This window comes from Scardinius erythrophthalmus (genome assembly GCF_964197995.2).
Source record: "Scardinius erythrophthalmus genome assembly, chromosome: 20".
In the NCBI taxonomy this organism is placed as follows: Eukaryota; Metazoa; Chordata; class Actinopteri; order Cypriniformes; family Leuciscidae; genus Scardinius; species Scardinius erythrophthalmus.
In genome coordinates this window covers 2,542,711-2,559,343 of record NC_138240.1, presented here as the reverse complement: position 1 = coordinate 2,559,343, position 16,633 = coordinate 2,542,711, and the positions used below count along the sequence as shown (strand labels likewise).

The following is a 16,633-nucleotide window of genomic DNA, read 5'->3' as shown; positions in this document are numbered from 1 at the left end:
TGGGCTCCAAGAAACTCCTGATTCATCCACACAGCGAGAGCCCACGATCCTTCCCAGCGTTCCTGCATACGACTCGATCAGCATCCTCACCGCCGGCCCGACAAACGACACGGACAGCATCCAGACGGGACACCCGGTGACCGACGGAGACAGCATCCAGACGGGACTCCCCGCGTACGACACCGACAGCAACCAAACGGCGCATCTGGCGTACGAGACGGACAGCAACCGGACCCTGAACCCAGCGTTCGACACGGACAGCACACACACACTCCACCCCGTCTACACACTGGACAGGGGGACCATGGAGGGAGTCCCGGGGCCTCCTGGAGGAGACGGTCCAACCTCCAGCATCTCACTGACCCCGCCTCCATACACCCCGCCGGATCCGAAAACAGCCTACCTCATGTTCCCCTCACCGGTGACGCATTACCCCAACCAGCCCGTCATCACATGTCAACCGGGAGCCAATCCACCGGCTTTCTACCAGCCCTCCTTCCTCCCGCCCGCCACATACCCGTCCTACACTATAGTAAGATCACGCTTTATCTCCAAACTCTAGGGATGCACATTTTGGCCGATACTGATAACCGATAATTCTTTCGATTTGAAAGCCGATAACTGATATGTTGGCCGATAAACTTTAATCCAAATTTTTATATAATTTTTGAGAGCCTGATTACAAAAACAAGTCTCACCATTAAAAACCATGTCCCAAACAAACTATTATAATGTTTTCATTATAACTTTATGTAGCCTATATACACTGGACTTGTGCTGCACATGTTGCACTTAAAGGGATAGTTCACTTTGAAATTAAATTTTGGTATGTTTTAGCTTACCTCAAGGGCATCCAAGATGTAGGTGTCTTTTTTTTCGCAGTAGTTTCAATTTTGATATATATATACACTAGATGAACTGCCGTAGCCAAGATGAAATCTAGTGTATATATATCTATGCACCAGTCTGCGCACACGTCACACGGCAGGAAGCGCGCGCCCTCAGATCACTTGGACGTGGCTGTGTTACAAGAGGTAAAAGCGATATAAATACTGTTAGTTTTCTCACACAAACCGCTCGTTTCGTGTCTTAGGCCATCAATGTGTACTTACGATGGGGAATTGTTTAATTTGGACGATGGGGAATTGTTTTAATTTGGACTCTGTGCATGCTCTTTGAGACAGTGACCATAGACCTGCATTATATGACTGACAGACAAGAACGGTTTGACCTAAAAATATCAAAATTGAAACTACTGCGGAAAAAAAGACACCTACATCTTGGATGCCCTTGAGGTAAGCTAAAACATACCTAGATTTTATTTCAAAGTGAACTATCCCTTTAATTATATGTGACCCTGGATCACATGGGTCAAGTTTTTTTTATTGAGATTTATACATCTTAGGAAAGCTGATAAATAAGCTTCCCATTGATGTATGGTTTGTTAGAATAGGACAATATTTGGTCGAGATACAACTATTTGAAAATCTGGAATCTGAGGGTGCAAAAAAAAAAAAAATCGAAACATTGAGAAAATCTCCTTTAAAGTTGTTCATTTATGTTGGCGATTGTGCTGCATTCACTCACAAAAATACATGTTTTATATATTTACGGTAGGAAATAAAATATCCTCATGGAAAATGATCATTACTTAATATCCTAATGATTTTTGGCATAAAAGAAAAATTGATATTTTTGACCCATACAATGTATTGTTAGCTATATATATATAAATATAAATATAAAAATATATCCGTGCGACATGTGACTGGTTTTGTGATCCAGGGTCACATATATTCCTTTTTTGAAGTGATTCCAATCATATTTCAAGCGATTTAAAACCATCATGTCTAACAGTGCGCATCTGAAGTATCTCAGCTGAAGGAAATAATACATTATTTATCGGCTTTAATATATCGGCCACATTTTCTTATAGGGCCGATAACGATAACGGTGGCCGATATATCGTGCATCCCCACTAGGTTCAACAAGCTAGTCTCAGACTATAATGCATGTTTTGGTTGTTTTAACTGAAAGCGACTTGCATTGCCATTGTTTTGTCTCAAGATGCACTTCAGTAATATAATTTTCTTTTTCTAAGACTTTTATAAAAGCTACTTAGATGTCTAAATTGAACTAATGCCTAATCCTGGCTTAATCTAAACCCTGTCTGTGAAACCAGGCCATAAAGACATACATTTGATGTCTAATAAAAAGCTCTTGTCGTGTGACCCAAATATTTAGCCCTAAATTTGAGATTTATATGTATTTAAATTGCATATAAAATTCCCATGCATTTGGAATACATAGTTTTAGCATAAACTAATAAAGTGTCTGTGATGCAAATGTGCAATGCAGTCAAGAAAAATCATGGCATTGTTTATTAACTATATTAGCATCTATTTGAGTTCATTTAAATCATATTTTCAAAATGCATTTATTCAAATAACTCAGAATCAGCATAAATCTGTTCATTTTTGAAAACTATTCAATTTATACATTTAAAAAGCATGTGGTCAAATATGACTTGATTAAAATGTATGAGATTGAAACAAAATGCAGCAACTGTTTGAATTTAGCTAAATAAGTATATATATATATATAATTTTATTTCAAGTATTAATGTTTTTTTTTTAATGGTTTTAGTTTTAGTTAATAATAATAATTCTTCCCAAAGATATTAATTTTTCTAATCTCTGGAAGGGATTTATAAACTATTTCAGTACGTTTCATATATGATTTATGTTTCGTGCTTCAGAATTTCCGTTAAGGGAACATATGTGAGCCTCCTTGGTTTTCACAATGCATTGTGGGACTTTTAGTGAGCGAACATTTCATTTCATGTATGTTTGAACCAGCTTGCATTGAATATAAGCAAGTTCGTTCATGTTTATTAAAACTGCCTCATTTGCTACTGAGTTAATTATTATATCTGAAAATAAATAGCAGTTGAATATAATAGCTCTGTTGTTAATTGTAACCTCTAGTACTACAGTAATGTACCAAATGAGAGGGTTCCCTGTATGGTTTACAGCATTAGTTGTGGTTTTTAAGGGATAAAATGATCGACTACAGGAGGACTTTAAGAAAAACAAAGCTCTCAGTATCGGCAGATATCCTTCTGAATAATCGGCTATTGGGATTAGCTGAGAAATCAGTGCATCTCTACATGTTTATGTTCACATAATACTAAATGAGTAAGACCACAAGAGTTCATCTTTTATCAATATAGGTAACATTTAACTGTAAGGTTCCATTTTTTAACCTGAACTAATAATAAAAATCCATCTAAAGTATTTATTAATCTTAGTTAATGCTGATTTCAATAATGGAGCTTATTGTAAAGTGCTACTGTTGTCTCTTTGAACAAAATCTTTAAATTAAGGTGTAACACTTTCCAATAAGGTTCATTAGTTAACATTAGCTAATGCATTAACTAACATGAACTAACTATGAGCAATACATTTGTTACAGTATTAATTCATCTTTGTTAATGTTAGTTACAGCTGTTCATTGTTTGTTCATGTTAGTTCACAGTGCATTAACTAATGTTAACAAATACAACCTTTGCTTTTAATAACGTATTAGTAAATGTTGAAATTAATATTAACCCAGATTAATAAATGCTGAAGAAGAATTGTTCATTCTTAGTTCATGTTAACTAATGAACCTGATTTTAAAGTGTTACCAATTCAGGTTATTCTTGGTTATAAGTAAACCATGAGTCACTTTGGATAAAACGCATCAAACCAAATGGCTAATGATTAGGTCTGAAGCCTCAGGTCTAGTGATTGTTTATTCGTGGATGTATTTCAGTACATGAACGGGCCGGCGCTGGGAGAGGAGCAGCCGCCCGTACCCAAAGATTACCTGGTGGAGTCTCTGCTGGTGACCATCTTCTGCTGCATCATGAGCGGCCTCGTCGCGGTCATGTACTCGTATGAGGTCAGCACCTGAAACACACTGCAGGATGAATACAAACACACACACACACACACACACACACACACACACAAACCATATTCATGAATCCTGACCTCTGACCTCTCTGCAGACGCGTGCCGCGCTGGCCAGGGGTGATATCCGTGAAGCTGAGAAAACGTCCCAGAAGGCTCGTCTGCTCGTCATGTTCAGTTTGATGTTCGGCCTGTTTGTTTTTGTGGGCTGGATTATTTATGTGGTGATAGTTCTTTGTGCATAGAAACTATTGACAGATAAAACATTTATTACATAATCAACCGCTCAAAAGTTTGGAGTTGGTAAGAATTTGTGTTGTTTTTGAAAGAAGTCTCGCTCTGCTCACCAAGCCTGTGTTTATTTGATCAAAAATACAGTAAAAACAGTGAAATATTATTACAATTCAAAATAACTGTTTTCTATGTGAATATATTTTAAAAAGTAATTTCAAAGCTGAATCATTACTCCAGTCTTCAGTGTCACATGATCCTTCAGAAATCATTCTAATATGATGATTTGATGCTCAAGAAACAGTTATGATTATTATCAATGTTGCTTCATATTTAGTTTTTCAGGGTTTCAAAAGAACAGTATTTATTTGAAATAGAAAAGTTTGTAACATTATAAATGTTTTGATGCATTCTTGCTGGATAAAAGTATTAATTTATTTTAAAATATCTTCCTGCTCCCAAGCTTTTGAACGGTAGTGTAACAGCGAAGAAGAAAAAACATTGACTTCCTTGTATCAAAGTGTATTATACTGTGGCATTTCAAGTTTCAGAAGCAAATCATTGATAGAGTTTGTATTTACATTCAAAGGTCTTAAAGCAATGAAGTGAAATGAAACACCTTCCTTTCACTGGTAATAAACCTTGTGCCTTTGTTGACTTTATTACATGAAGACTACCGTCATCTATAATTGCTAACAAACAGAATAATGTGTACAGTCATCTAAATATCTGTAATAAGCACTATTGTGTGACATTTATGTAGTCACACCATGCAGCACTCAGTTAAAAAAAGCTATTTATGTGTTTAAATGATCCATGAAGACCTTGAAAAAGATATATATCAATAAAATGACTTTTATTACATTATTAAGCCTGATTCTCTCCACATGGTTAGGAGAGCCCGCATTCAATACAATAAGAGAGCTGGAAAAACAAGAAGTGACCAACAGAGGGCAACCAAACTTGGCTTATGAATTTATGAACTCAGTTTTGGCCATTATACATAAACCACAGTGATTTGCAATAAAAATAAAATAATAATAAAATGATCATAAATCGAATAATACAATAAATACTGCACACCGAACACAATATCTAAATAACGTCACAATATCTAAGATGTTTAGCTGCGCTTTGGCACAAAAAAAATATATAAATAAATAAATAAATAAACAGGAAGTAAGCTATGAAGCCAAACTCTAAATACAGAAAGGTCTGAAATTAATTTAAAATAAATACATTGAAAGGCATCATATAAAACTGGTCGTGCAGTGGGTTCATAAATCAATCAAGTATGGTTTGAGTCAACAGAGCAATCTTGGGTTTCAGAAACTATATATATAAACAAAATGATCATTAATAGAATTACATAGCCAGAATAGTTTGAGAGGTGATGAAGACGAGACTTAAAAGAACAAAGGAATGTGGCGATAATAGTTACAATACATTTCTGTAAATCATGTCAAATTGGGCCTTAAAATTGAGATGCTTAATTTGATTACATTTTGTCTAATTAAAAGAGATTAAAAAACTCTTAAGTGGCACATACAGTGGCACATTTTCTGAGCGGCTATTAGTGTCAGCTTCGTCATGCATGAAAAACAAGAATTTAAGGCTGGAGATCGACATTCATATTCTTGACACTGCTGGAATATTTAGTTTGACGTTGTTTGCAGTGATGAACGTCTTTATGAGACGCAGTTAAGGCTGTGTTTCAGTTAGGCTTTTATGGAGGTCATACGAAACTAACTGTTAGTGCTTAGATGGTGTAGATAAACATTTAGTTTTGAGCTTAGATCAGTGGTCAGCTTCAGGAGAACCTGAATAAAGATTATTAAGTATATTAAAGGCAGAAAAGACATTCTGACTGACCACAGAACAGTTAACAGTGCAGAAAACAGGCACATACATGCATGTGCTCGTAATGAATGTTTCAGGCATTTGTGAATGAATTGTTAGTTTTGTAATGGTGAATATTTGTGTGTTAGTCTGAAATTTAAAAAGAATTATAATGTTTATGAATTATAATGCTGACTAATACCTTGGGTATTAACATCATTTAATAATTCATAAGGGTTTGATGTTCGGTATTAAAAAAAGAAGGACGGATTATAATCTTACTGTGATGCCCTGATTTCCACTCAATATTCATGAGCTTCTCCAAAATCATGTTAAAACTGTCAGAGACACCGTGAACATCTTAAATATTAAAATCGAACAGAAATAAAGCCCCCTGACATGCATGTAAACATACAATAGTTTGCTTTTCGGTAAATAAACCCACGCATGGGCCGATCTCATAAGCATCCATGATTCAGTTTGGGTGTTAAAGCTGGAAACTGTGTGTCAGGACGTGGAAGAGTGTGTGTTCGTCTCTCGCCTCTTTAGCTCAACAGCTCCAGATATGTAACAGGCACCTTCCCCTTCTGGTTTCCTCTCTCTCCGATCAGCCAATCAGAGTCCATTCCAGGCACTGTGTACACTGTGATGAGCTGATCGTCCAATCAGAGGATGGAGAAAAACATTTCATCAGTTTAGAGTCTAAATGCCTTTTAACTACATAGAAGGGCTGAGAGATTTAATGAACATTCTAATATTCAACAATATTCAATGTCTGTTTTTTATTATATTCACACTGTTTAAGAAAAAGCTAAATTATTTTGAATATATTAGGGATGCACCAATATGAAAATTTTGGCCGATACCGATAATTCTTTATATTTAAAAGCAGATAACCAATATATTAGCAGATAAATCTAAATAATTTATATCATTTTTGAGAGCCTGATTTTAAAAACAAAAGTCTCACCATTAAAATCCATGTCCAAGAACACAATTACAGTGACGTTCTCATGATCATTTTATGCAGCCGATATGACAGACTTGTGCTGTGCATGTTGCTCATAACTGTATTTTTCCTTTTTGAAGTGATTCCAATCATATTTCAAGCAATTTAAAACCATCAGTGTGCATCTGAAGTGTCTCAGCTGAAGGAAATAATACATTATTTATGTATTTATGCTTTAATATATCAGCCAAATATCAGACCGATAACGTTAATATCAAATAGAACATTATCGGCCAATACCGATATGGTGGCCGATATATTGTGCATTCCTAGAATATATTTGAATATTTAATAACACCAACTGTAAAGTATATTATCACTGAGTAATATATATAAAAATGTGATATATTTAGTAGATCCAACTTTACCTGCGTACATACAGTACACTCACGTAAAGCAATATACAGTATATAGCACATCTCAGATGCGTGATTGTTTATATCATCGGAAAAATGTAAACTGCACTATTGCACAGCTCTAAATATAAAGTTTGATTTATAATATATCCAGGTTAATCTGCATACTTACAGTACATAAAGCGATATATCAAAAGATCTAGCAAATCTCAACTGCTATATTATCGCCCAGCTCTTTATATAAAGTTGAATATACAGTATAAGTGTGTCCAACTTTATCTGCATGCATACAGTATACTTGCATAGGACAATATAAACATGAATCGTTGCAAAATGTAAACTATATTATCACCCATCTGCTAAATGTGACTATATTGCATTAGAATATTAAGACATTATCATCATGATTTTCTGCTTTGAAACAATATGTATTGTGAAAAGTGCAATGTTAATGCATTTAACTTGACTGAATTAACCAAAACCTATTAATATTAAATAGAAATGTATACTAGCCAATATAAACTATAATGCATCACATTTCTGTAATGAGGGAAATTCAGTGAGAAATAATTTAGGCGGCGGGACTTGAGGATACAGTTTTATGCGGTGATTACGTAATCCTTTGGACGTTATCATGAGTTTGAACATCTTCCAGCAAACGTCTGCTCACCTCATCAGCCATCAGCGAGAGCTCACTGGAATCTCCAGCATCGTAGGCATACAGGACTTTGGCCTTGCGTGTGCCGCTGGCGGGCGGCTGCACTTCTTCGATCTGAAGAGCGTCTGTGTCTGGAGATGGAGAGTTTAGAGGCAGGACGGCGGACGGGTCTGTGGGGCTGCCGACACCGGGGGACTTCACCTCCAGTGAGTCGGGGCATCCTCTGAAACACAGAAGATTGCCGGAGGAGACGCTATGAGGACTCTGCTGACTCGTGTGTGCACTAACAAGACGACAAACTCAAAACTCACATGTCTCCGCTGGAACTGCGAGCAGACGATGGGAAAAGTAAAACAATCATTTAGAATAATGTCATGTGATGAAAGTACACCAAGTCATATTTTCCACTGTAGTAAAGATTTCCTCTTTAAGAAATCTTGGTAACACTTTAGTTTAGGGTCCAATTCTCACTATTAACTAGTTGCTTATTAGCATGCATATTACTAGGATATTGGCTGATTATTAGTACTTATAAAGCACATATTAATGCCTTATTCTGCATGACCTTATTCTACATACCTTAATCCTCCAAATACCTAAACTTAACAACCTCACTAACTATTAATAAGCAGTAATTAGGAGTTTATTGAGGTAAAAGTCGTAGTTAACCCTGAGAATTGGACCTTAAACTAAAGTGTGACCGAAATCTTTAATTTAATGGGTTGTGCTTTACAATAAGGTTCCATTTGTTAACTATATTAGTTAAAGTGCACATATTATGCTCTTTTAAAGGTTCCTAATTTAGTTTTCTTGGTCTCCTACAGTAGGTTTACATGCATCTAAGGTAAAGGAAGAAAAAAACTATTTAATTTTCTAATCTACAAAGCAGCATCATCTCTTTTTTCACAGTGCAGCTCTTAGCCCCTCTTTTCCTCAAGCCTGCTCCGCTCTGAATGGTCAGATGGTCCAGTTAGTTGTGATTGGTCGTGCAGAAAACCAAACAGCCATTACCATATCTGAATTTCAGCTCCAGATCTTCCTCAGCACTTTACACAACAGTTCAGCCAATAGACAAGCATTATGAAAATGTGTTACAAACCTACATGCGTTCATGCAGGAAGTGAGACTGAATTACTGACGACTCGTTTCAGTTCAGAATCATTTATTTCTTTTAGGAAGACAAAAACTCCATTCATCTGCACTTTGATCTGTGAAACTATGCAGAGCTTTTACAATCACACACAACTCTATTACACACTACATGACAGGTAACATGAAAAACCATAATGGGGCACTTTAACATGAACTAATAATAAACAATACTTTTATTATTTATTATACATTTAATATTATTATTATTTTATCTCCATTTATTAATCTCAGATCATGTGACGATCATTTTACCATTTACTCACGTTTTCAAATTAAAAGCGGTCTCTGTTGACATTAGTTAATGCATAGTGAACTAACATAAATAAACAACGAACAATTTCTATTAACAAGTAAGAAACATATTGCTCATGTTAGCAAATGAGAACTAATTGTAGTGTTGCCATTTAATGTTATATTTTTAGGACTGTTGAGTTTCAATGACCGTTTTTGATTTTGTGCATGCTAAACATCATTAAATATTAGTTTTGCTCACCTGCCCAGCTCTCTCTGCAGCTCCTGCATGTATTTGTGGCACTGGTTGTAATACACCGTCTGCGCTTCCACAAACTCACACAGGCAGCGCAGATGATTCACCTGCGCAGACACAAAAGACCTCATTAAACTGTACAAACACAGACTGCACTTCATTTGTTTGCATAAGGATAATAGATATTTAAGCTTGTTGTCAGAGTCTTTTGAAATATGATTTAGCCATTACTGAGCGATGTTTTGAGTTTCAAAGTGTGTATATTTTGAGAGGTTATTAAGAAAGCCTTTAAGCCAACCCTGGCAATGAGGGTTATCCGTTTAAAGTGTCTTGTTTAACGTTAAACTATTCAAACAAACACTTCTGATCAGGTGTGTGTAGGGTTGAATATCATTTGAATCTTAATAATGATTCTGATTCTTATTGATCTCCAGTTTCGATTCCCAAAAATTAAGCATATTTTATTTTATTCACTTTATTTTGTGTTTTTGCACAAAACATTTTGTTGCAGCTGAATAAGAGCACTTACATGAGGAACTTTGTCTATGGTTTTAACAGAAATACCACAGCAAAAAAACAACTAACTAATATATATTTTAAAAATGATTAAAGACAATTAAAGAGTCAGGTTGGTCTAGTATTCAGGTACAGAAATTGAAATCAAATGAAATCAACTGCAAAATAACACTGCATAGTCTTCACTTTATAAATAATATATAGACTTATTTATTACAGTTACAAATGTTGATTAACATTTGAAAGGCTGCTGTCACTTTTACACAGAATGCACAGATCCAATATACTGTTGCACTCACTTTTTCTTTCTCAACTGTTTAAGACAATCACGACTGTATTTACAATGATATTGTGACATAATTTTGAATTTGGCTGTTCAAGCTAAAAAAAATAGGTGAAAGAGAACTCAGTTCAGTATTTATGCACTATTATGAGAGGCCCTTTCGGTGAGTGCTTCAGATGTGCGCGGAGAGAAACAGTGCACGCGTGCCAAATTGAGTTCTACTTCACATCTTCTTGCACTTGAATGGTTTAAAATCACATTTAAATGCGCACAAAGGAATCGATAAGCGGAATTAAACTTTTAATTCTATAACAAGTATCCGTTTCCTGACTAAATTTTCTATTCCCAACCCTATCTGTGCATAACATGTGTGTTAATGCAGCATGCAGTGTGTAAACACGACTCACGTGTGTGCTGCTGATGCCCTCCAGGAGCAGTCTGGTGACCTCAGCCTGTCTGTCAAACTCTGTCTGAGCAACACGCAGTTCATGATCCGCCTGCATCAGAGAGAGAGGGAGAGACATTGCATAAGCAACATTTGCATCTAAAAGCTGATCTGATGAAAACATAAAATGAATCTCAAGTTCATATTTAACTCAAATGGAAACAAAAACAAGGAAATAAATATATTTTGATTTATTTGACATGATTTGTGTATTTGTGACATTATTTTTTATGATTAAGAACCTCAATTTCCTCTGAATTTAGTTAAAAACAGCAGCAACAACAAAAAAATATATATATATTCTGTTTAATGATTTTCATTACTGAATTACAAAATGTTTTTTTGGCATAGTTATGAAAATAATTTCACAACGCAAAACATTTTAACATTCTTCACCATTTAAACTTTGTGCAAAATATTTACTTCATACTAAATATTTGATGCATAATATTTAATTTCTTATTTTGAAATATGACCCAACATTTCATCACGAGATTCAGTCAAATTGAAATTCAACTAACTTAATTCACGAATTAACCACAACCAAACCAGAAGACAGTAACAAAACATTTTTGACAGAATATATATAAACATCAATATATATGTGATGATGTCACGCTTACTTTATCAAGCTCCTCATTCCAGAGCTGATCAGAGGAGAGAGAAAAATGCAGATAATATAATTCAGAATGCTGACCGAACTATAAACGTGTAATAAAACTGTTCAATAAGAGTGCAGAAGAATATGTGATTGGTTTGCTTATAGTGGTGAGTGTGAGGTTGCTCATTTACTGTGCTGTACACCAGGGTGAAGCATGTAGATTTGTGTCATGGTAAAATAATCACTAACTCATGATGCACAGAATTAGCACTTTTGACAACAGAATGTCAGGATATTGAATGACAGGCTGTGTCTCATGAATATTGACACTGGATATGTAATAGAGTATATGTGTGTGGAGGAGGGCGTCTCAGACAGTGAAGATGTTCTCACCGCAGATGCACTGGCAGACAGCACATAATTACGTGGTCTGGTCTCTTGAAAGTCTGGAGCAGCCTGAAAAAGACAGGAACACACTTTGATGCACTCCTCATGCCAAAACACAATCAACAAACACGTAATGCTGCAGATATTTTAGGAAAGAGACTGACTGGCACCACTGAACTATGGGAAGAAAACTGCTGGTCATTGTGGGATGCTTTAAATGCCATGCATCAAAACAACAGATAGATTCAAAGATCAGAATATTGTGCATATGCTTGTTCAAATCTAGATGATATTTAGCTGATCTCTAAAAAGTATGATAATGAAAGCATCTGATCTTTGATCTTGCGGAAAAGCAAAATAAAGAAATACGTGAACTGAAATAATGCATTTTTTTTGTGTGCATTATCTATAAATTCTGTTGCATTAATAAATCCAAAACAAAACAATTAGAGTGGGTATTTATTGTTATGATATGATGGAATAAATGATCACATGATCATATTGCAGAAAATGAAGCTTGTTGCAATGCATTTTGTAAATTTGGATTTTTAATGTTTTTACTCTGATACATGTAATTACATCATATCATTTAAAAGTAGGTCTTATGTAAATCCTGGCAAGTGGAGTGCATGAAAAATGAAGGAACAAAACTGAAAAGTCTTTGTCGCTGTCATTCAAAAATATTAAAAAGGCAGAAAAGCATAATGAGGAAATTTACTGCGATACTCACTTCTCCCTCACACTGTGAAGGTTAAAGCAGAGACACGGGGTTAGTGCTCATAGTGTCAACAGGGGAGAAATCGCTCAATATTCACAGCAAACACGAGGAAGAGACTCATGTCAAGTGATGCTATCAAAGCATGACAATAAGGAAGGGGAATGAGAGGGTTGGGAATCGAGAAGCGGTTTTTATTAAGAACTAATTACATATGAGAGGCGAGTTTTCCAGACTACCAAACCTGTAAATGCAGCGTACTGTGAGGGACATGACACTTTTGTTTTGTTTTTACAGATGTGGAGCATGTTTTTCCTCAAGATTTATACTGTTTATTTCTGATTTGCCACTGTTCTGTTGATTTTATCATTCGACAAAACTTGAGGTCAGTAAATGCAATAAGAATCGTTTTGAAAATCATTATCTGTTATTTCTTCCTCAAACGTCACCTTTATTGTTATAGTGCTTTATACTAGAGCCCGACCGATATATCGGCAGGCCGATATTATCGGCCGATATTAGGCATTTTCAAAACTATCGGTATCGGCATTTATAACGGCCGATAAATGAATATTTCAAAAATAAAATAAAAAAGGACGAAACACCCTTCAACCATGTTATGAGTGCTGCCGTTGTATAGTTTGTCCACCAGAGGGCACTCTACACCGTCCCTGTTGGCAACACTCGTGTATAACGCGCCACACATTCAGCAACCTGTTGATCCAGCCAGAGTCGGGCAGAGAGAACCGCGAGTGAGATCATCGGTGAAGTGTGTTCATGGTGAGTTGGTCACGACTCACGAGACATACATTGCTTGAATAACAATTAAAAGAACATCCGTATCAGTTCTCTTAACTCAAATAAGGATGACAAAATTCGTGACTCATGTCCAGTTTTGCTGCGGTTAAATAAGCAGAGAGTGAAGCGGAACAACGCGACGTAGGCTATATTCACATAAAATGTTAACACTGCAGTTCACAAAAGTTCATAATGTGCATGTGCTTTAATGCTTTGTCGGTTAAACATTTAATTTTAAATGCTGATGCGCTGTTCTAACGTGTGCGTTTCTCAGCGCGTACATGTGAAGCTCACATGCACTAAAAGCCTTTCTACCAGCGCCTGGATACTGAACTAAGTTATCTTTCGAGTATTATTGTGCTAATACTGTTAAATACACACAAGATTTACATAAACAATGTCGGTTGTCTAAAGTGAAGGCAAAATTGAGAGAAAATCTGCTTGTCAAATGCGTGTACATTAGACGTGTCGTGCTCAGCTCTTAAAGAGACAGTAGCAATTGTAAACACATTGCCGCTTGTCCTTAAAGGGATAGTTCACCCAATAATAAAAATGATCTCATTATTTACAGGCACTCTAATGTTGTTCCAACTGTATTAATTTCCTTCTAATATTTTTCTAATATTAATAGTTTGAAGAATGTGGGTAACCAAACAGTAGCTGGTCCCCATTGACTTCCAAAGGAGAAAAATATACTATGGAAGTCACTGGGGTACATCAACTGTTTGGTTACCCACATTCATCCAAATAACTTATTTGCAACAGAAGAAAAAAACAACTTGAGAGAGTAAATTATGACAATTTGAATTTGTTGTCAATTTGAATGTGAAATTGTTGTTTTTGTTCAAAGGACTAAACATTTAGTCTTAAAAAAAAATCTTAAGTTTGTATTTTTATACATTTTAATTATCAGAACTTTAATATATTTTGATGTTCCTCTGTTCTGTTGTGACAATAAAAGAAACAAGTTTCTTTTTAAAATGCATTATCATATCATTTTAGTTAAAACTCATAAATAACTACAAATAACTAATGTTATGGAAATTTGTTAATGTTTTGTTTCTGAAAAAAAAATATATATATATCGTCCGATATATCGGAATATTGGATTTTAAAACCAACAAATATTTGTACCGGTATCAGCCTTCAAAATCCTTTATCAGTCGGGCTCTAGTACCCATCAAAAGTTTGTACACAACAATTGTAAAGTGTGTCCAAACTTACTGTACTATAATACACATAAATAATATTGCTACTGTATTATAATATACACATAAATAATATCGGCCGATATATCGGTATCTGGCTTTTTTTATCGGTATCGGCATCGGCGCCCAAAAATCCATATCGGTCGGGCTCTACTTTATACAATAGAAATTGTTTTAATAAAGCTTCAGTAATAAGCAGGAAAAAAAACAGAATTAATGATGCAAACTTCAAATTAAAATTCCACTGTAGAGCAGCTGTGGCGGATAATAGTGTCATTAATATTATTAGAAAACACTGTTATACCAATGATACTCAGCTATATTTCATCACGACAAGTGTGTTAAAGATATTAAAATATTGGATGACCAGTATTTTTGGTCTATTAAATTCGGATAAGATTGAGATATTATTTATTGGACTAAAAACCTGCACACAGAATCTCCTCGAATACAATTTGCATCTAGAAGGATGTACAGTTACTTCATCCTCTACAGTTAAAGGGATGGTTCAGAGTAAAATCAACCTAGGGTCCTTTGCACCATGACCTCGAGCCAAACACCCCCCCAGAAGCCTTTTTTCCCATGGTTGAACATTATTAAAGTTAGAGCTTATTTAGAGAAATCAGCCGGATGGTTTAGTGCAGGTGTTAATGGATCCAAGGATCTATCTCGTAAATTACCCCACTAATAATGCCCAGAATGGTACCAAATTTCTACAGTAGTACAAATAGGTTCTGTACTCATAAAACGAGGCATTGGAAAGTTTGTAAGCACATAAGGAGTTTATTTAAATAACACTTGCCTGACGGCTAATGCTACTGCTAACCCGGACATAGAGGTCACTTCCGTGATTTGGGAAAAGCCCGTAAAAGTCCTGGCAGAAAGCGATGCATAAGGATGTAGTGTAACGACGCCCAGTTCCAGGAATGCACTAACATTCTGGGCATTATTAGTGGGGTAAACTACGTGATAGATCCTTTAGCGTCTGCACTAAGCCATTCGGCTGATATCTCTAAATAAGCTCTAACTTTAATAATGTTCGACCAAGGGGAAAAAAGGCTTCTGGGGGGGGTGTTTGGCTCGAGGTCATGGTGCAAAGGACCCTAGGTTGATTTTACTCTGAACCATCCCTTTAAAGACCTGGGTGTTATATTAGACAGCAACTTGTCTTTCGAAAATCATATTTCATATGTTACAAAAACGGCTTTCTTCCACCTCAGAAACATTGCTGAACTCCAGAACATGCGATCTGTTTCTGATGCAGAAAAGCTAGTTCATGCATTCATGACCTCTAGACTACATTACTGTAATGCTTTATTAGCTGGTTGTCCTGCATCCTTGATAAACAAGCTACAATTAGTCCAAATTGCAGCTGCGAGGGCTTTACCAGGTCAAGAAATCATGATCATATGAACATATAACACCAATTATATAATCTCTACACTGGTTACCTATTAAGTTGAGTATCAATTAAAAAGTATTGCTGCTGACCAATAAAGCCCTAAATGGTTTAGCCCCTGTGTATTTAACTGATCTTCTATCACCTTAAAATTAACTCTGGGCTTCTGGTAGTCCTAAAGTCCACTAAAGGAGGGAGAGCGTATTCACATTAGGCTCCTAAACTCTGGAATAGCCTTCCTGATGATGTTCAGGGCTCAGACTCTCTCTCCCGGTTTAAATCTAGATTAAAGATGCATCTCTCAAGGCAAGCATTCACATAATGTATCTCATAACCTTGTACTCCAGTTATATCTGATGAAATGCACATGATTATATTCGCTTGAAATGTTATGAGCAGCAGCTACACTAATTATTTTCCATTTTCTTTTCTGTTTCTACCTCGGGATGCCCATTATTATTCAGCTCAATTCAGTTAATTGCTCATTCAGTTCAGTTTCAATAATAAAATCTAATTGCGTGAAACAGAATCATAAATGCTAAATCCCCTATGATTCCCATTCCTAGAGAAAAGAGAGGGTAAATGAGGAGAGG

General features: G+C 35.7%; 2 protein-coding genes across 2 annotated transcripts in view; one reads left to right on the top strand and one right to left on the bottom strand.

Moving 5' to 3' along the window:
* Positions 1-5,053, top strand: part of prrt1b (proline rich transmembrane protein 1B) — a 6,780-nt gene extending 1,727 nt beyond the window's left edge. The window contains exons 2-4 of the mRNA XM_081348712.1: positions 1-532; positions 3,817-3,945; positions 4,055-5,053. The exon at positions 1-532 is cut by the window's left edge and continues 52 nt beyond it. Coding sequence (XP_081204838.1) covers positions 1-532; positions 3,817-3,945; positions 4,055-4,201 — 808 coding nt within the window. The 3' untranslated portion in view covers positions 4,202-5,053. The remainder of the gene's footprint in view (positions 533-3,816; positions 3,946-4,054) is intronic.
* sh3glb2a (SH3-domain GRB2-like endophilin B2a) overlaps positions 5,027-16,633 on the bottom strand; it is a 26,313-nt gene continuing 14,706 nt past the window's right edge. The window contains exons 7-13 of the mRNA XM_081348711.1: positions 11,927-11,989; positions 11,556-11,579; positions 10,895-10,984; positions 9,695-9,795; positions 8,361-8,375; positions 8,062-8,272; positions 5,027-6,679 (exon numbers count right to left, since the gene is read on the bottom strand). Coding sequence (XP_081204837.1) covers positions 6,572-6,679; positions 8,062-8,272; positions 8,361-8,375; positions 9,695-9,795; positions 10,895-10,984; positions 11,556-11,579; positions 11,927-11,989 — 612 coding nt within the window. The 3' untranslated portion in view covers positions 5,027-6,571. The remainder of the gene's footprint in view (positions 6,680-8,061; positions 8,273-8,360; positions 8,376-9,694; positions 9,796-10,894; positions 10,985-11,555; positions 11,580-11,926; positions 11,990-16,633) is intronic.